At 35.8% G+C, this 21,377-nt stretch overlaps 1 protein-coding gene across 1 annotated transcript in view; it reads left to right on the top strand.

Annotated features, from left to right (window-relative positions):
• Window positions 1–1,806: 1,806 nt before the first annotated feature.
• Window positions 1,807–21,377, top strand: part of LOC118190981 (uncharacterized) — a 49,859-nt gene continuing 30,288 nt past the window's right edge. Inside the window, exons 1-3 of the mRNA XM_085808419.1 lie at window positions 1,807–1,987; window positions 10,121–10,344; window positions 17,512–17,677. Of these exons, the coding sequence (XP_085664545.1) occupies window positions 1,921–1,987; window positions 10,121–10,344; window positions 17,512–17,677 (457 nt within the window). The 5' untranslated portion in view covers window positions 1,807–1,920. The remainder of the gene's footprint in view (window positions 1,988–10,120; window positions 10,345–17,511; window positions 17,678–21,377) is intronic.

The raw sequence follows: 21,377 nt of genomic DNA, 5'->3' as shown, positions 1-21,377 counted from the left end.
TTATATACTCCCCTTTTAAAGGACGACTGGAGTTTTTAGGGGACTCAGTCGCCAAATCTTGGGTGGGGAGAATCATCATCTACAACCCTTTTAGTTCGGGCGCCACTGTAGAGACAATAGGATTTTTTAGAAGCAGAAGATTTGAAAAATGAGCAACGCCTTCGCCGGAAATCGAACCACGGACCTCTGGAATACGCGCCCAGCGAGCAGACCACCACACCACGAAGGCACGCTAAGAAGTCGGGAGAAATACTTTATAACCTGGAGTAAACCAACGGTACCTAGAGCCATAAAATTTTGAATAACGTAGTCCTTCACCCGAACATGCTCGCTCACCTGGAAGCCCGAATTTTGAATTTAAAATTTGTTTTATTATTTATTTTGTATTTTGTAAAATTTTAAGGAATTTTTGATTAATAGACTGAACGATATGAAAGCAAAAAATGGTACTACTGTTTGAAATTAGACATTTTTATCTCAGTGCAGGAGACTATTTCCAATCGGAAAAATGTAAGATATTTATTTATCTTTCAAATCTAATTAACAAACTCCACTCTGCGAAAGCAATGTGTTGCCGCTGCCGGAAGTAAAATTCTTTTATCTTCTACGCAAGAGCATGTTGCTATTCAGTGAAGCCTAAGATACTTTCTGGAAGATTATTGAAGAAAAAATTAAGAGATTTAAAAGCAATAAGTTGAGAGTATTTGTTTCAACTTTTTAATGTGATTGACTTAAATAAATATGTTTTAAAATCATCACATGTTTAACTAGAAGTTTTTCAATAGCTAATATGTTTATGACTAAAGAACCACTGGGGTATCCAAGGACAGGAAAATTATCAAATTTTTATTTACATTACTACAATGACTTTCTGTATGTAAAGCACTTACCACGCAATTTTGTCCATGGGGAAATCTAAAGCTAATTCTCTTGTTTTAAAGCAAAAATATGCCTATAATATTTTTTGCAAGTTTCAAGTGATAACTAAGTATTTATAATGAAATTACAGTATCATGTACCGGTATTCCTTTTGTCTCAAGTTCGCAGCTAACCTAGCAAGGCCGGAATATATGCCAATAAATTTTACATTTTTAAATTTAATTTTTAATAACATTTATCATAGACAGTTTTTTAATTTAAAAGAAATGTTAATGATTAAAAAAACTCTTGTTTGTATTTTCGTGTTTAATTCTTTTCTGATTTTTATCACTCTTATCAAATTTAAACTAGCATCTTAAGCGTTAATACCATTTCGATTGTTTAATATGTTTTTTGGTAGATGAACACATTCTGTATGCAGTGTATGAGGCTAACTTAAGTTGTCAATAAAACGTCGTGATTATGAAATGATCGTTTTGATGTCTATTTCTGAGGAGTATTTTACCTGATGACTAGTGCAAGAGGTACTACTGCATTTAAAACTTCCAATGAACTATTAACAATTAGTCGCATTTTCTCATAAAAATTTTCCTTAGCTGCAGTAAAAACTATGGATTACTGCTTTTGTATACTGTAATCAAAAGATGTTTATATAATGCACTTATTTTTACATTATCCAATTATTTTACATTTATTAATTAAATGCAAAAGTAAAATCCCTTTAGTTTTTCGAGTTAAAGGAGTTCTTATTCTTCTCTGTTCAAAACAGATAGATCTACATCTCCGAATATTATTCTTTATGTGCAATTTGAACTAAATAATCTTTAATATGTTGAAATGGTAATCAAATACAACCACATTTCTCTCTCTCTCTCTAAATGTTATCTCTCTGTTTATGTCATATCGGTATCACCGCTGGAACAAAACAGAAGTGATATGAGTGAAGTTACCTTTGCATTTGGTCGTTTATCTACGGATTAGCTTTAGTTCGAAAGTAATGGAGAAGTATTTTCCATCGCTTATGTGCATATTATTTCCAGAATGAAAGCATGTCACATCAGTTTTGCAATAGTGATCACTTTTATCGTTTCATCTGAATGTAATATTTGTAAGTAATCCTTAAACATGTTTTGCTTTTTTAAACGCTGATTTGATACAATAATAAAGCATGTCGTGCATTTTAAAAATAAATTGTATATTATAATTATTTCGTAACGAACATCTTTAACTGATATTTATCATGTAAAATTAATAATTTAATAATTACAACATCAGTAATTGAAAGCACCAAGCTGAATATATCTTATCTTGAATAATCCCATATTTTTGTATTATTTCATAGTTAAAATTTTGCTAAGTGGTTGAGCATTTAGTGTGCGACTTGCTTATTTATTCGAAGCATACGCTACATTAATGTGTAACTCAAGAAATGAAAAAAATGACTTAAATGTAATTCAAAATTATGAATATTAATTTTATTTTATACGGAATTTGAATAAGAAAGCTTTGTTGAAGATGGAAGTAAACTGATTTTGTAAACGAAATATTTTATATATGAAATAATAAATTTCCAATAAGTTTGATAAAAATTGCTTAAATTAATATGTAGAATAAAGTTTTATTAATTATTAGAGATGTGAATCATTTTAGGAAAATATTCGAAGAAAAATTTCACTTCTTTCCCATGGTTTTCATAAACATATAAATCCCCAAGATGACCTTATTTCTTCCTTCCTTGTAAAGTGAAATTTTAATCTGAAGAAGAAAAGAACCCAAAATTGGCTTTAAAAAAGTCTAGTCATTAAATCCTAGAAAATATTCTTAAATTTTCCATTTGACAGGAAATCTTCTGATATATTGCTTCGCCTTTAGATTCGGTTAAGTCCCTTCGAATCAACTACGAGGTTTTAGTTGAGAAAAAGTATTTCATCGATTATTACATAAAACACACAAAATTTCCCTTACAACAGCAAAATTTACATGACGAAGTATAAAATTTCATAATATAACTTAAATCCGTGAGTTTTAGTGTTATTACCTCTGAGAGTTCAAATTCTGCTTGTCCAAACATTCCATTATTTTAAACTCAACTAGCAGGAAAAATTTAGAACTCATTTCAATCAGATGGCCCACCAGCGGCCGAGCGGTAAAGTCGCTGAACACTGGTAGTTCGGTCTGAGGTTCGAATCCCGCTAACGGGCTGGCTGCATGGGCGTTTTCGTGGATTTCTCCATGTGTAACGTGTACACGAGCCAGTTTTCCTTAGAAAGCCCTCCACGAAGGCATCCCTCCCCTTAGGCAGATAGCCCTCGAGGCTTTGCAATAATTACACATACATACATTTTAATCAGATTTCTTTGAAAAAAATTCAGCTGTTTCTGTACTTCAAAAAGAATGATACGAGTTAAAATTAACTGTAAAAAATCCAGAAAAAAATATTCTTGATTAAGTTTTTATAGCACTGTTCTAACATAGACATTTTGACACAAAATCGAACTTTTTCTGAAATGGCATACTGAATATTCCAATTTTTCCATACGACTCAAATTATGCCAAAGCGCCAAGTTTTGTAAATATCGCACGAGTAGTTTTTACAAGATTAGCTCTCAAAATTTTAACTCCTCAATGTTAACTGAATTTGGTATGTATTTATTAATATATCTTTTTTTTTATTGGACTAACTTGATTACTTCTTTCACATTTCGAAATTTAGATTCAACCTAAATAAAACTGCGGATATTTTTCTGATTTATTTTTTAAATTTGTATTTTTAGTAATTTTTATGAATTATTCAAAGACATTTTTTAATTATAATTTATGAAATTTTTACAGTCACCTTAAAGTCGATGTATTTCTGGACATATCTGCAAAAATTTGAAGTTTTTATTCAAAATTCCCCAAGATATAGGGGAATTACATATCGGAGCGCTTTGAAATTTGGCATATTTGCTATAAGCAACAATAACTCTAAATGTGGTTTACACGTTAAAATTATTTGAAAGAATGCACGATCCACCTTTTTTTTTTCCCGTTTGTGCACAATGAAAGGGAGAGGAAAAGAGGTTACCACAAATTAAGAATTTTGCTTAATAAATTAAGCGCCATGTAATTCTTAATTCTTGACACAGACTAATTAATTTTTAAATTTTTTGGTAAGTTTCTCACCAAATTTTACAGAATTTAATGTTTAATTTGAGTCATAGAATCTAAACACGGAAAGAAATCGGTATGCCATTTAAGAAAAGCCCGAATTTGGGTTAAAGTACCTATTTTAGAACAATGCTATATATAAATCTAATATACATCCTAAGTTGAGCTTTCGCGCGGCATGGGAAAAGGAAATTAATTTTGTCAGTCGGGCCCAGTAGAACGGGTACACTCCCCCCCCGCCTTTTTTTGCGTGTGTGTGTGTGCAGAGAGTACATATTTTAAGCGTCAATTTGCAAAATATTACCGGATCCTCCCCTTTTCTTGTAATGTATTTGAAATGAATAGAATCGCTTGCAAAATTTGTGTATTACCTACGTATTGATCCAAACTATTATAATATTCTAACTAATGCAAATAATTTTGCTGCTTTATCGAAATCGCACTGCCTTACAAAACATGGATTATATCTTTTGAAATGAAGTCCTAAAATTTTTAATTTTTACCTAGCTTATTTACTGTTTGTTAGTTATATATTTTTATATAAAGGAAACTGTTTTTGAGCCTGCTTTGCGTTTGGAACACAAAATGCAGTTTTTTACAGCTGTTAATCTTAATACTTTTTTATTCAACATGGTGTACATAACGGTTGTAAAATACACTCACGTTTGTGAAAATTGCAACACCATGAAGGACTTACGCGAGTGAGCTGAAGTTTTCAGGAAATGCAAAGTAGCGCATGATATGCAAATGATTAGAATTGCAAATCCGTAGCGCATGCGTATGCTGAGCAGCGCCCTCTGAACGGCTGATGGATCCGAATAAATAGACGGCTGTAGCGAGGCGTGTATGGTTATCGGTGGTTATCTGCTAGTGGTAAACGTTAACTCAATCTGTACTTATGCCTCGTCGACGAAAGAGAGCGAGATTTGAACAACTTACAGAGTTTGAACGAGGGAGAATCATCGACCTTCGTGAAGCTGGATTGTCGTATCGTGCAGTAGCCTCTTGTGTGCAGCGTAACAGCAGCACAGTGATGCGCGTTTGGAAGCAGTGGACGGACGAGTGTCGGACAACTCGGAAATCCGGGAGTGGACCCCGAAATGTGACGTCAGCTCGCGATGATAGACACCTGGTCCGCATGGCGCGGACGGACCGTACAGCTTCCTCTAGACAATTGGCAGCACTGTGGTCAATAGCTACAGGTGTTTCATTGTGTGCTTCATCAATTCGTAGACTTCTGCTGCAGTGTGGACTGCGCGCACGGACTCCTTTATACAGGATCCCCCTAACGCACGACCATCGCCGCCTGCGGCTACAATGGGCCAATCAGCATAGAGACTGGCGTGCTGATTGGCAGCATGTCGTGTTTTCTGACGAATCCCGCTTTAATTTGTGGTACCATGATGGCCTCATTCGTGTCAGACGCTATGCCGGTGAACGCCACCTTCCGGAGTGCATTATCGAACGCCACAGTGGACGAACACCCGGAGTTATGGTCTGGGGCGCCATAGCATATCATAGACGATCTCAATTGCTACGAATTGTGGGCAATCTGAACAGCAACCGGTATATCCGTGAAGTTCTACAGCCCGAAGCTGTTCCCTTCCTTCAAAGCTTGCCAGGCGCTGTATTTCAACAGGACAATGCCCGCCCTCATACTGCTCGGATTGTTAAATCCTTCTTTGCAGCGCAGCAGGTACAGCTTCTTCCTTGGCCAGCGTGTTCCCCGGATATGTCGCCAATTGAACATGTGTGGGATGTCATTGGTCGGTGTCTTGCTCGTGATCCTCGTCCTGTTGCGTCTGCAGACGAACTTTGGGTACGCGTACAAACGATATGGAATGCTCTTCCTCAGTCAGACATTCAAACTTTGTTTGACTCCATGCCACGTCGTGTAGCAGCACTTATTGCGGCCCGTGGTGGCCACACAAAATACTGATTCTGATCTCTTGTTCTTGTTTGTTTGCTTTGAACATTTAATCATTTATTTGTACCACTACCACTCAACTGTGTATTAAATTGCATTCAATTATGACGATTCCTTTTTGGTGTTGCAATTTTCACAAACGTGAGTGTATATTATTTTGATCAGTAGAGAGAAGGGATGCATTGGAAGACCTTTAAGGAAAAAAGGCTTCTGTTCCCGAATTCATGTTACACATGAGGAAAATCACGAAAACAACCAACCATGCAGCCAACCCATCATCCGAGATTCCAAGCCAGCAAGAACTATCAGTGTTCAACTGTCTGATACGCTAAGCCTCGGATAAGCTTGTCATTTTAAAATGGAGGGAAAAAAAAATAAACAAAGTTAAGCGATTTTAATTTAAGTCTGAGTTATTGAATTTAAGTGAATGCAAAATGGAGTCAAGACGTAGATGGAGCATACAACATCTCCTAAATTTGAATCCAGAAATCAGTCAGTTTTCAACCCGCACACCCTTTTTTTTTATTTTCCTCTTATCCACTCCCTCGTTACAATGGGATGCTATTGACGTCGATGCAGCTGAAGTGATGCATCAAAAATATTACTATGCTTAGGTGGGTCATTTTTATATAAATATTTATAAAGTAATTTATATATTTTCCCATTCGCATTGTTTCTTCTTTCTCTTGCGTTAGAATTTCCTAGGCGGGATCATATTTTGAAAATGTCTTTTTATAGTTTACTTTGGAGGTTATAACGAATGTGATGTTATTTAAATTCTATTTCTTGACTTTTTTAACGGATAATGTACGTGAAATAATTATATTATTTATACAGCATGGTGGAACTATGATTATTTGAAAAAAATTTTGAAAGTAAATTCTGACGGCTTTTATTTACGTAATTTTAAATTACTTAAAATTAATATTAATATTGTGTTAAATTAATTCAAATTAATATTTTTAAAAGCAAGTAAAATCAAATATTGTTTATACTCTATCTTAATCTCTTGTTGATGACCAACATAATATATATTAATGAAATACGTTTTTAGATTAAAAAATTGATTTCATTTAATTCTTTTGCTATAGAATTAATTTTGAAAATTTTATTTCTTAATAATTTATTTAAGTAATTTTCAAAACTATATGTACGGGATGTTTTCAATTTCATTTTTACATTTTTCTCTCTAAGGAAGCTACTAAACAGTAAGTCAAAAATAAAGCTTCTCTGGGAAAATCAATATCAATGGAACAAACAGAATTTAAAATCGTAAATTTTCCTAAGGGATTCCACATATTGCCCAAAGTTTCAAATTATTATAATAGCTCGATCTATCACAGGAATGCTTTGATCTTGTTAAAATTTTCAATTATGTTTTTCCAAATTTAAATTCATTTAATTTTTATCTTATTTAATTAATTTATTTTTTATTAATTTTTTAATCAAATTAAATTTTAAAAGATCTCAGTAAATTTGTATTAAGAATGGTGTGAACAAATATTGCAAGTGATAGGAATAAAATCTATCAAATATTATAATTAATTTCTTAAATTATATACCACGGTATAAGTTATCTGTTTCATAATATTCCTCGGAATTATAGCATGAATTTCTATGTATATCCAAAAGAAAATAACGAAGGAAGTTATTTGCACTATTTGACATCTCTAGCGATCTATCCCCCTCTTAAAATTCTAGGATTATAACGCTAGAAATTTTGCTTATTGGTATAAATACACTCCTGTTCAATAAATAAGCAACAAAGAGGCAAAACACGTAAATAAATTTAAAAAAAAAAAAAAACTATTTAATGGATATGCGTGAAGTTGATCCAAGAGACTATGGCGTTACTAGACTACATAACAAACAATAAAGCAAAGACATGCAAAAACACATGTATTATGACCATCACATCGCGAAAAACCAAACGGGTCGGAGTGGAAAATGCAGTGCTCGTGGAAGTTTGCGTTGCGATATCGGACGGCTGTGACGAAACCACCAGGAATCACGTATAGGTGACGGTGCGGCGTTTGTTTCTGTCCCAGCTCATACAATTAAGAATCCTCCTCTGTAATGGTCTCTGTCGACGATGTTTGGCGCCCGATAGCGTATCCCTGGCTCTCGCCCTGTCAGTGCCCTTCGGGAATCCATCAGGATGTTAAACCGTGATTCATCCGTAAAGAGTACATGGCCCCACTACTCTGGTGTCTAACTGCCATATCCACAGGCTCAGTTCAAATGCGCTCTGAGATGAGATGGAGGCAAATGAATACAAACCACAGGTCGTTAGGTGTATAGCCCACCTTCGTGCAGTCGATCAGACAGTTTGGCGGGATATGGACCGTCCTACAGCAGCAGACAGATGTGACGCCATCTGGTGTGCTATTAGCGATCTACGGCGTCTTGAACATAGCAAAAGGAAGTGATCATCTGCAGTTGTGGTAATCCTCCGATGTCCACACCCACGTCTTTTGTAGGGTTTTGATCGCTTTGGTAACGAGACCACAGCCTATTGATGACACTATGATGCCCATTTATCTCTCTCACAACAGCGGATTGTCTTGCACCATACCGACAACCGACAACCGTCCAAGGCACTTCATCGCAATGAAAGGCTCCACCTTTCATTTCGGCTTTGGTTATCTCGCATTACACGGAACTATCTCTGCTTGCAAACTGATGTCTAGGTTCTCGCAAGCCTCTTTTTAAGGCGTGACGGCGGATTTGCGTTTTATGCTAATTTTGGTTGCCTATTTGCATTCGGCGATCCAACCTCTATCTCATAAGAATACTGCATATTTTAATTCCCCTGTCTACATTTGCGCCTTTTCTGTTGTTGATGCGACTTATCTCACTTGTCTGACAGTAACATCAGCACAAGCCCACGAAATTTATCGTGGCAAAGAGTGCAAGTTTGCTTCTGTCTTTGGAAAGAGCTTTGAGCACCATACAGGTGACAGTAGGACCGCCCCAAATTTTGATGGAGAGCACCCTGGGGAAACAGGTCCGAGAGTCTCCCACCCCTTTTTCCCTAGGACCAATCTCTCGAGAGGACTTTTGTCTCGCCGCATATTTAGAGTACCCCTATGCCGCACAGACACTATACATTTACGAACATCCATTCCACCTCCGGGATTCGAACCTGGGCCCTTCGCTATAGCAGTCAGCGTCGCTAACCCTTATCCCGGTTGAGTGGCTCCATGAATTCTTACCTCTACGGAATGCATGAGTGACAAGTTTCTGTTTTATGTGACCTTTATGGAATTATTCGGTAACAGGTTTCTGTTTTATGTTCTATAGCCTTCTGCCAAGCCATTGAAACATATTTTAATGAACATTTCTTAATAATTGAAGTAACATTCAAAATTAGTTAATTTCTCGTCGGTCCATGAACCCCACCTTTCATTTGCGACACATATTTCAAGGTAAGAACATTGATTACATGTTGAATTACGTTCGGTATCTAAAATAGATATAAACTTTTACAAAGTGATCTGTGTATAGTTTTAAAAGTGCAGAAGATGTAGTTTTATCATGTAAGATGATTAAAATATATATGATAAAATGCAGAGATAGGTAGAGGGGGACCGAAGTAAGTTGGTTTTTATAATCGAATGTGTGGGAGGTAAATAAAAGCATTCTTCTAAGTAAATCGTTCGTTCTCCTTGCGCTTTCGAGCAATGTGTATTTCTACAAGGAATTGGAGCTAGTCGACATTCATTTAACTTAAGGGATCGGGCTAAAACTAAGCAGCTACTCAAAGGAGGCGCAACACATAATACCTGAGTACCCTCTTTGAGCATATGTTTCCCTTAGGCCTCATATGTGAAATGCATGTTAGCGAGCTCCATTCTCGTGTAGAGCTGCATGTTTTTGGAAATCAACCAGAGGAATGACGATTTATGCTAGCAAAACGTTTTTATCCACCTGGCCAACAAATCCCTGTACAACCTCAATTCTACATTTCCGCCCATTCTAAAATCTGCTTATATCGGTCCTCTTTACATTTTTGTCAAATATTTTTAATCACTTTCTATATAGCTGTTTTATGCGTAAATAGTGTTATTAGTTCAATTCCACGCGAAAAGAAAATTCGAGGATTTTGTTCTTGTCGTGTAATTTAATGAATTTTATGCATTCCTTATTTTAAACATTTTTTAGATTATCTAGACGATATCTGCCGCATAAGTAACTTAAACTCACGTGAAGATCTTTGGATTTCGGTACCTAGTGTAGGTCTGCAGTCTACAGGAGAAGTAAAATCAAGCAGAAGGGGAACATACAGTCTTGGAAGAAACTGCAGTTTCAAAATTACGTCAGTTTATGGCCTTATAATTAACGTGAGACAAGTCCAATTCAGACCTGGATGCCACGATTATATAAAAGTAAAATATATTTTGTACTTTTCCTATATACTCATATGAACTCAGTTTAAGCTTATTTACTCTATATTTACTTAAGAAATTTCGTTATTTATCCTATTATCTATCCCAGAAGATCAAGTTTAATTAGAACTCGTAACTTGTTGTAAATAATCTTTGTTAAATCATTTTAGCTCAAATTGCTAATATTTATCCCAGAAGTTCAAGTTTTATTGAAATCGTATCGTGTTGTAAATAATTTGCTGTAAATAATCTTTGCTTAAGTTACTCAGAATGTGTTTTCGTAAGGTGACTACTGGACACCATAGCATTGATCAAGGCTAAGTCCCGCCCACAAATTTATGTTTCTTCATTTTTCATTAATTCTACTTCATCTTTTTAAAATTTTTCCTTTTAACGCATTCATTAAATTTTCAATATGTTTTCTTAAGTGGATTTTCAATTTTCCTTTTAAAATGCAGCAGGCCTTAATTTGTGCTTATTAAGCAGTTTTTAAGACATATTTTTACACAATTTTAAGTCTTATTATTTTATACAATTTAGTTCTTAATGCATTCATTAAAGTTAAGTTGCAATGAATTAAGCGCTCTCTAAGTTCGATACTAAGCTGATTGTTCACTAATTTATTGTTGAAACTGTAGAGACATTAGGTTAATTGGAAAAGCCGGAGAGATGAAAAATTTGCAACGCTTTCGCCGGGAATCGAACCGCGGACCTCTGGAATACGCGCCCAGCGTGCAGACCACCACACCACGAAGGCATGCCAAGAAGGTGGAAGAAATACCTCATAAAATCAAAAATTTCTTTTTGCATTAAAATCTAATTTTTAACTTTAGCTAAATACGCTTATTCTGCTGAACCGTGAATGAAATTTTCGTTTGTTCCTTTTTTTAAAATATCAAATGTTATTTAAATTAATTATAGTTAAAGATTTCATTTCGTAGCAATACTTTCACGGTTATGTTCCACAGAAAATTTCGTAATAAAGTTGAAAGCATTATTCTTATTGTCCGAATAATTGCATTTAACAAAATGCTGCACACTTGGTAAAGTCATCAGGTTATTTGTAGCAAGAAACACGAAAAATAAGCAATGCCTTCGCTGGGACTCGAACTTGGGCCTCTGGATTACTAGCCGAATGTGCTACCGTTACACCACGAAGGCATGCAGAAAGTAAGGAGAAAATATAATCCCCTTTTTAAAGGGCGACTCGGAATTAAGGGATCCAATCGCCAAATCCTTGTGGTGAAGAATTATCATCCACCACCTCTTTTAGTTCGGGCGCTACTGTAGAGTCATTAGGGTGTTTTAACGCTGGAAACGTGAAAAAATGACCAATGCCCTCGCGGCGCTCAAACCTAGACCTCTCAAATACTTGCCAAGTGTGCTACTGTTACACCACAAAAGTATGCAGAAAGAAGGGAGAAAGTACCTTATGACCTGTTATAAAAAGATGTGTTACATAAATTAGCAGGCAAAACTATATAGTTCGGCTTCTAGCTTTGCTCGATCTTTCACTATGGGGAAGGCCTTTAATAACGATTTTTTGAAATTTTCAAATGTATATGTCTGGCCTCCGAATTCCCCTAATAAAAATTTGCCTATATTCTTCCACCATAGCGCGGCCTATCCTCTTAGTGCAGATGTGGCGATGGCAACTTTTTGTCTTTCAGGCACAGGGTAGAGCTGGAAGTGATTTTCTAGGCCTTCTAGAAACATCGCCACCGAATTTTTTCCGTCGAAATTGACGTTTGGCTTAATTGACGCTCTCATCGTCTGGACCAGGTATCCAAATCCTTCCAATTGGCTTGCCATTTCTTGTTGTTGTCCAGCAACTTCCATCCAATTTTCGGCCATTTCAGTTCGACAAGTGTTCGGGCGCCAATGTAATGTTGCGCGCTTCCAACCTGCACGCAACAATAGTGGTGACTGCTGAGAACTGGAAAGTAGACAAAGTCTTGAGAAGGGTTTAAATCCCTTTTTATTCAACTTTAGAAATTACAAATGCGTGCTCTTGACGCTCACAAACTACGCCGACCCGGCGGTAAAATAAAAATAAGAAACTGAAAAGAGATAGTAACAAGTGACTAACTACGAGGCTCTCTAAACGTAACTAACCTCACCGCGTTCTAAGATACCGCTGATAATTCAGCAAACTTCTGAATATTACGTTGAAAGATTAACGATCTGCCGAGGCAAGCACACAGGCCGAAACGCGTGGTTCTTCAATTTCTAACTAGCCACCTCCACGCTCGTGAAGCAAGAAAGCACACTTTCGAACTCGTTTCCCTTCTATTTAACTCAGATTACTTCCGCTGACAATTTGAATCCTTGCGCGTTCTACTAAAATTTACATACTCTGGCATTGGCAATTCCAGGGGAAAGTAAGGCTTGACAGGAAAGATAGTTTAAACTTAAAATAAATGTTAGTTAAAATAAATATAAACCCTACAACATGAAGATTGTAAAGGCTTTTAGGAACTCTGTGCTTAATTAAATTGAAAGTAGAAAAATAACTTTTATTCTCTAAATCTGAATTTTTTTTAGCATTAGTTTACTACAGCAGTAAAACAACGGAGGTTCCTTTTAATGCTTCAAAGATGATAAGGAATATATCAAAAGCTCGATTATTTTTCCATTCAAGACAAAAAGTAATCATATTTCATTAGGAACATCAGAATGTTTAAAACTCAAAAAGTAATCAAGACTGACATGAGTTAATAACAGTGTAAAATAATCCAGTGGAAAGAAGCTAATAAAACCTATATGTTAGATAACGGTAGAAACGACTAACTTCAATTTTCTCCTTAAACAGGAATACATAAAAATTTAAATTTCTTGTATTTTCCGTATAATATTTTGCGGATAAAAGTTTCCATTTTCTGAAAGGTAACTTTATTTGATTTATTTCTTAAACTAGAATCAATGATATACCGTCAGCTGCTGAAGAGTATTTAGTCATGCAATTTTTTTTTTTTCTAAATACTTTGCATGTACATGCCTTGGATATTTTCTATGCACTTATTTTCTCTTAGTTGTATATTTATTTATATATCCAAGAGTAAAAAATTAGTATTACCCTTAAATTCTGGATATTTTGTGAATATATATTCGCGTATTCTATGACTTGTATGTTATAAGGTTGCATGTGGATTCAAAATTATTAAAATAGTTTTTGGCTGCTTCATGAGAGATTGCTGGTACTAAGAAGAAAAATCAGGGCCTTCTCAAGATAATTTAATGTCTCTAGACAAAGGAAAAAAATTAAGCTCTCTTGTGCCAGCGTCTACATATATACCTCTTACTTTTAAGAGTACTAGCACGCATTCTTTAATCCCTAAACAAACCTTGGTACTGAACGACATCTTTGAAAAGCTACCACATCCTAGAAAACCAGTGTCGTCTTGAACCATGAGTGGTGTTTTTAGTGAGGTTTCACTGCGCTTTCCTACCTACACAAGACACGTTGCAATGTTCATAAACCAAAGAAATGCATGCATACAACTGTATACTTACATATTTAACATACCTTTAGAAGTACAGTCATGTCCTGATTAACCGGGTAATACCAGGAGCAACATCTAGGTTTAATTCAAAATCATGATTAATCCGAGAACAGTAAAAAATACTCAAGAGAAGGGTTACCATTTTTTTCTTCCTGTAAACTGCGCTGGCGAATAAATGCATTTATTTGGTCATGCAAATTAAATGAGCGTTCTCTTGAGAGAAAGCGCGCATACATCCCCTTTCTCTCCTGTTTCTTTAATTATTATTATTATTATTATTACTTCACAGTACACATGATGTGTGTTTCTGTTTACATTATTCTTGCATTTTGATGCAGTTATTTTGAAACAGAAGGTTTGTGGCTGTATACTTGATTTACTTTTAATATTGAGAAACTTTCTTTTAACGGATGATTTAACAATATTTATATACTCATTATTACGTTATAAGGTATTTCTACCGCCTTCTTGGTGTAGTGGTCTGCATGCTGGGCGCGTATTCCATAGGTCTGTGCTTCGATTCCCGGCTAAGGCGGTTGCTCACTTTTCATCTTTCCTGCTTCCAAATTACCTAATGTCTCTACTATGTACAATATGTACATATAAATTAAGTACTATAATGGAATAAAAACCACTTTCATATACTACTATGGCATCATTTGATATCATTTTCGTTTCCTATGCATTTTTCTTTTCCTTATTTGTGAAGGTTTATCACGGGCCAAGCATTAAAATCTCTGAACACTGGTAGTTCGACATGAGGTCAAATTCCGACAAGTGAGCTGGCTGAATAAGAGCTTTCGTGATTTTTTTCCATGTGTAACATGAACACGAGTCAGTTTCCATTAAAACGTCGTCCTCGAAGGGCTGTTTCCCGGCAGCTAGCCCTCGAGTACTTTACTATAAGTCGAGTAGTTGTATCGTAGTAGTTGTTTCCTTATTTGCATTTAAAATTCTAAATATATTTATTTTAATTATTTGTTTACTATTAAATCAAACAATGTTTTGCCAGAATCAAAAAATCGTAATCTACCTTTACTTTGTTCATGAATAAAAGATGGTTTCCCGTATATTGGGACCTCTAGACCAGGGGATTTTAACCATGGGGATTTCCTCCTAGGGGTAATTTCATAGCTTTAGGGGGAATGCAGTCAACTTTTTATTTATCTTTTAAGTATTTAGTTATAGTTCTGAATATAAAATACAACTTTTATTCAAATGTTGGTATTTATCAACATTTTGTATGCATTTTTTTGTTGAATTTTTGAAATAAGTTAAAAAGTAATCTAAATTTAAATTAATTTATCTATGTATTTTGCGAGGTTGGGAAAGGAGGAAGGTTAATGATATTCTAACAATGGGGAAAGGAGTACATGGGCTGAAAACGTTGAGAACCACGTCTCTAGACAATTTCCTAGGCTTATCTAATGGTAAAACTAGCCTTGAGAAACATTAAAATGATTAATTTTTTTTTCTTGTAGGTATAATTTATTTGGCGTTATCTCTATGATGACAATCCTTTTTTGCATTTTTTTTCCGGCACCTTATTCAAGTGTTCAAGAAGGAGTAGTGTTAATCACAATTACAGTCTTTTAACCGTTTTGTACGTAACTTCGTGGAAAGTACTCTAATTTTTTGTCGAAAACGCCGTGGGCAAACTTGTTTACTTATTTAAATGATTTCTGTAAGAACAAAAGATAAATATTTTACATTTAGCTCTTTTTTAATAAGTAAAGCTAAATAATATGGAGGGGGATATGCATTTTTATTATGACTACCTTTTAATATGAAAGTTCAACGAATGGGAGTATTTGCTCTTGATGTTGTATTATTTTCAGCAAGGAAAGATTGTGTTTTCTGCATCTTAACAATTTCTGTTGTTTCTCAAAAATGTTTTTCAATTTCAGTTTTTTTATAGGAAGAAAATTTGAGAGTGTGAGAATCTCTTCTTGGTATCCTTGTGTTGATTCTTACCAATATCTACTTCTTCATAATAAAAAATTGTTTATTTGTGTAATTGACAGTTCATTAAATCAACAACTATACCAACTTTACATAACTTTTTTAAATTATCTTAAGGATTAGAAGCTGATTAATGAAATAAATTTTACTATTTAACAATGTTTTAGCTGTGGCACTATGTTGTGCTAAGACGCTATCACATTAAAGAGTAAGAAAGTAACAGAAAACATTTCCTAGCAATGCGTGCTCTCAGAACTGGTTTGAAAGGTAAATTTCCAACCGAAACTTTTTATTCGGAAGAATGTAAAAGTTGAGTTGCATGTAGGTCAGCATATCAGGAGAAAGATTCTGCCTGAAAAGGATCACATGACTTAGCTGCGTAGCCTAACTACGTAACATAGCTGTAAGCAAGGATCGTGAAAATGATAATCTATTTTACGAGTTGCTGAAATTCTATGGGTTTTCAATCTTTCAAAGATTTCAAGGAAATACTATTCAGTTTGATTAACACAGCATTATCAAAGGACAGACATATTTTTACCTATTCGTTATCGTATACGAAATATTAATTTTGTTACAGTCCTTGAAATTTACAAATCTACTTCAAATGACTTTTGATCCATGAATGCTCACTCTCATAAACTTCGAAAAAAGCTAAAAACATTCAGTAATCCAGTGTTTAGCAATCCATGTGGTGCCTCGCATGAAAACTCTATCCGTTCCCGAAACGTATTCCTTATGCGGGACGTTGTTTCCCGAACTTTACGGGAACAATCGATTTTGGAACCTGATTCCAAATAGCAAAATTCATTAAAAAGTTTACAGAGTATTTAAACACCACTAATGTTAGAAATATTAAGAATGGTGTGATTGTTTTCGCCATTAATAAATTAGTTATGAAATTATTTATATATACTGTATATGTACCGGACTCAAATGGTTTTTGTGCTTGTAGTCAGAGTTATTCTACATTCTTCTACTGGAGTGGAGGTGAACACACGGTTATTCTTCATGTTTTTTCTCATATCTCTCTCTGGAAGGAGGGAGGTCTAGGTTTCACGAAGATGTACTTCTTCTTCACAATAAAAATGTCCTAAAGTAGTTAGTGTCTGGAGTTGGTACTGCGTATTTGAAGCCTAGAATTCTTCCCTCTTTTTCAGAAGGTGGTTCATGATTGTAGACCCTTTGAACCTTTGAGTTCTCCTGTTCCTGTCAAAAGAAATTTCTAAGATTCTCCATGTTTCTGCGCAAGAAGGGTGCGCTCTTCTTTAGTGGTAATATAATAATAAAAAATATATTTACTTCCCCCTAATCTGTTTGATTTTTAGTTTATGTGCATACCCATTTTGTATACTTTCATGAGCCTAAGCAAAGATTAAAAAATTAGAAAGATTTCGTGCATTCTTTCATTATGCGAGTCATTCAAAATGTCAGGCGTTAGTTAAGAGAGGCACCTCTGTTATTCTGTACGTCTCCCATTCTTTCTGTATCACAGTGTGTTATGGAAACACTGATAAATATTCCTAAATGTTACGTGTAAAATTGGCAGTAGTGAATACTTTGTCCGATTGTTATTACACAATTATTGCTGTAATTCTAATTATAACGAATATAAAGTGTTGTATAACAGACTGTTTTATTCTATTTTAATTATTTCTCATATTTTATTCTCATTCCATATCATTACATTATAAATTCTTAGATTTCTGATGGAAAACGCAGTATTGCACTTTGTGGTTCTAAAAATGACCTGGACGAAAATATGCAGTACTACGGAAAGTCTATCAGAATCCACTACTTTACCCATGCAGGAGGAAGGGCAACAGATAATCTGGAGGGTGTTTCTATGATCTACACAGCAACTGCAGGTAAGTTTGCTAAATGTCATTTTTTTAAAAAAGTCCGTTTCTACATTATGCATTTATATTATACATTACAGTGAATTTCATAAATAGTTCGTGAGCGTACATAATACTGTCTAGAACTGCTTTAAACGGTAAATCAGCATTATTTTTCTGTATTTATAATATGGTGAAAAACTTCGAAATCTAGATGTCCTAAATCATATTGATAATATATAGCTTTTATATGACACTAAAAGGGTCAAAAGATTTATATGGAGTCCATTTAACAAAGATTTAACTCTGTTAATAAAATTTTTAAAGAAAATTAATAAAATCTAGGAAAAATTAATCTAAATAGTCCGCGTTGCTAGAAATAACGCGTCATTTCAGAATTTGGTGAAAATCTCCTTACCAACATGTTCGTGAAACTTCTCCTGTGGAGGAAATGAAATGAGAGATTAAGAGAAAGCATAAAAATACATTCAGCTTAAATGGACCTTTTAAGCATGAGATCTGTTATGCCTTTCAGAAGGCCCTTTGCTCCAGGCTGTCGTTTTAATTTTATAAGATGTCCAAGTGTTTCTGAATCACGTCTCCTAGTTTGCACTCCAATCAAGCATTATGAGAAAATGCAATACAATTTACTAGCAATGAATATAGAAGTCAAAGATCACGCTCCATTCAAAATGCCTTTGCATTTCGGAAAGCAGCAAATTCAGCACTGCGCTTGTACAGATCTTAGGGCTAAACAACACCGGTATGATCGATCACCTGTACGAACTTAGTTGACAAGCAGACGAGTTCAGCAATGATATCCATCTGTCTACTGATAGCTGGCGTGAAGAAGCCTCAAGCCTCTTGCCGCCGCACCCGTATTTGGTTTGAAAATATGAAGGTAAAGCGAGAGATGGAACATTTATAGGATACGATGGACCAAAAAAAGGGGAAAAAAAATGTGAGAATTTTATTTTTTTTATTTTGCCTAATAGTTATTTTTAAGTTAAGCAACTTCACTGTCACGCTTCTTTTCATCCGCGCTTTTCATGCCAGAAGGTAAATTAGATAGTGCGCGTTTATTCAGTTGAAAGGAGAAAGAAATATTATTTAAGCGAAGGTTTTGCAAACGAAGGATTTTAGAGCGCGTTTTGCTTACTTGAGGCTATGTTGTTATCGTGACTAAATAGCGATTTGATTCTGTGGCGCTGAGTGCTTCTAGCCATTAAGCTTGTTTCACCGGCTTCTACGAGCCAGAGTCATCCTGCGCGTTTACATTATCCTGTGAACGGTTAGGCTAGTCCAAATTGCATTTTAAGTCCAAGATTACGTGCTTTAAGTTAAACCAAAAGTGCTGGCTAATGTAAACCCATAGAGGTCGACTGTTAATTATTTTTGATCGAATAAAAGGGCTATTTATGTACTTCTTCTGGCTTTGTCTGCCTACAGTTAAAGAAACGAGGGTAATTCCTCTACAGTCTTTCTAGAGCTCGTGAGTTAATGTTACCCAGGCTTACAAGGCTGTGTAAGCTTATTGAACTTGTACATAAAGATGAAAAAATAAATAGCAATGAGCAGAACAATTACTTTGGGTTGCGTTGCATCGTTACGTTGCGAAACGAATAATCTAGTAGGTATCCAGTTGAAAGAGTATCTTTTTCAGAACATGCGAATAGTTTAATTGCAGCTCATAAATTTCATACTCAGTGCCAGCAGCGTAATGTATTAAACTACAGTACAGCTGAACATTCATTATCCTAGCACTGAATACACAGGTCTTCGCTTGATCTAAGACGAGTTGCCTATGTTTCCAAAACTTCATAAAAACTTTGTCTAGAATACTGTACTGAGCGTGTGCAAGTTTTTCTTAAGATTTCTCATAGCCGCCCCCCACCCGAACAAATTGCGAATCATGCCACAAAACAGGGAAACATTTAGTCTGGCCCCCAAGATCGCAGGCCCCACAGACACCAAGAAGTCCAGCGGAACGCTTCTCTCTCCTCCTAGACACGATGCGAGCGCCCGTGAAATAACACATTTCGATGGCAGAAGCTCGGTAGCATCTAAAATATCATTAACGTCAGTGATAAAGTGAAAATAACTAGGAAAGGTGAAGTGGTTGCAGCATGTACTGCAGTAACCAAAGTTGAACGAAACAGTAAACATCCAGAATCCGTGTCTTCGGAGAGTATTACATCCAAATTATTGCAGAATGCACAATTAGGAGATGAAGAAAGGAATGCTGTCAAACGTGACATTCAGAAATTTCGAGATGTTTTCTTCCGCTCGTCTTCTGACGTGGGTCGAACCAGTTTGACACAGCACAGAATCGATAATGAAAGTATTCCACCAATCAAGCAATATCCAACATCCAAGACGTCTACCGATTGCTAAAAACAGGAAGAGGTAGGGATGTCATTGAGAACTTTCTAAAGGACATGCAAGAAAGCGATTTCATCGAGCCTTAAGCAACTCCATGGGCATCACCCATCGTCCGGGTCAGAGAAAGCCGGTTCAACTAGATTTTGCATTGACTGTCGCCGGTTGTATGAATTTACGAAGAAAGTTAGCTACCCTCTTCCTACAATTGACGACATTTTAGGCATTCTTTCTGAAAGCATGTGGTTTTCGACCCTTGATTTAAAGAGTTGATATTGGCAGGTAGAGATACATCCTAATGACCGCGCAGAGACCTACCGGGCAAGGACTTTGACAGTTCACGGTGATGCCGTTTGGATTATGTAATACGCTGGCAACATTCGAACGCCTCATGGAGACCGTGTTGAGGGGACTTCATTACGAAGTCTGGCTGGTATACTTGTATGACATCTTGATCATCGGGAAGAGTTTCTAAAAACATCTAGAAGATCTTAGGATGGTGCTTCAGAAACTTAAAGAAGGCAATCTAAAGTTAAGTTCTTCCAAATATAAATTATTCAGACAGGAAGTGACTTACACCGGACATGTCATTTTTGCTGAAGGTGTGTGTACGGATCCTGAAAAAGTATTAACAGTTAAAGGCTGGAGACGCTCCAGAAATGTCCAACAGCTGAGAAGTTTCCTAGGGCTTTGCACCTAATATAGAAAAATCGCGAAGGGCTTTTCTTCCATCACAAGACCCTTTCACAAGCTCACAGAGAGCAAGCAAAAGTTTTAGTGGCCAAAGGAATGTAAGAATGCATTTAACACCCTGAAGGAAGCTTTAACATATGTTCCAATCCTCACGTATCCTCAGCTCAACGAACCATTTATTCTTGACACACATGCCAGAAATGAGAGTGTCGGTGCTGTTTTGTCCCAGGAAATATACGGCCAAGAACGTATCGTGGCCTACTGGAACAAGTGCCTATCTAAACCGGAGAGGCATTAATGTGTCACCAGCAAAGAGTTGCTCGCCATAGTTAAAGCCATAGAACATTTCCATCTTTTAGAAACTACTGCTGAAAATTACTGCTAGGCACGGATCATGCATCGTTTACCTGACTTTTATATTTCAAGTATCCTGAAGGTCGAATAGCCAAGTAGATACAGAGACTCCAGGAATATGACATAACTATCCGTCATCGGAAGGGACCATCACATGGAAACGCCGACGGCCTGTCTAGAAGACCTTGCCCAGAAATCTGCCGATATTATTTCAGGGCCGAAGCGAAATACGAGCTGCTTAATCCAGTCGCACGAGAAATTACAACATCAACATCGGCTGATCGAGACCAATGGAGTGACAAAA

This window comes from Stegodyphus dumicola, chromosome X1 (assembly GCF_044657685.1).
Source record: "Stegodyphus dumicola isolate Sdum_Otavi_A_Nest chromosome X1, ASM4465768v1".
Taxonomy (NCBI): Eukaryota; Metazoa; Arthropoda; class Arachnida; order Araneae; family Eresidae; genus Stegodyphus; species Stegodyphus dumicola.
Note: the sequence above shows the minus strand (reverse complement) of the source record. Positions and strands in the feature narration are given on the sequence as shown.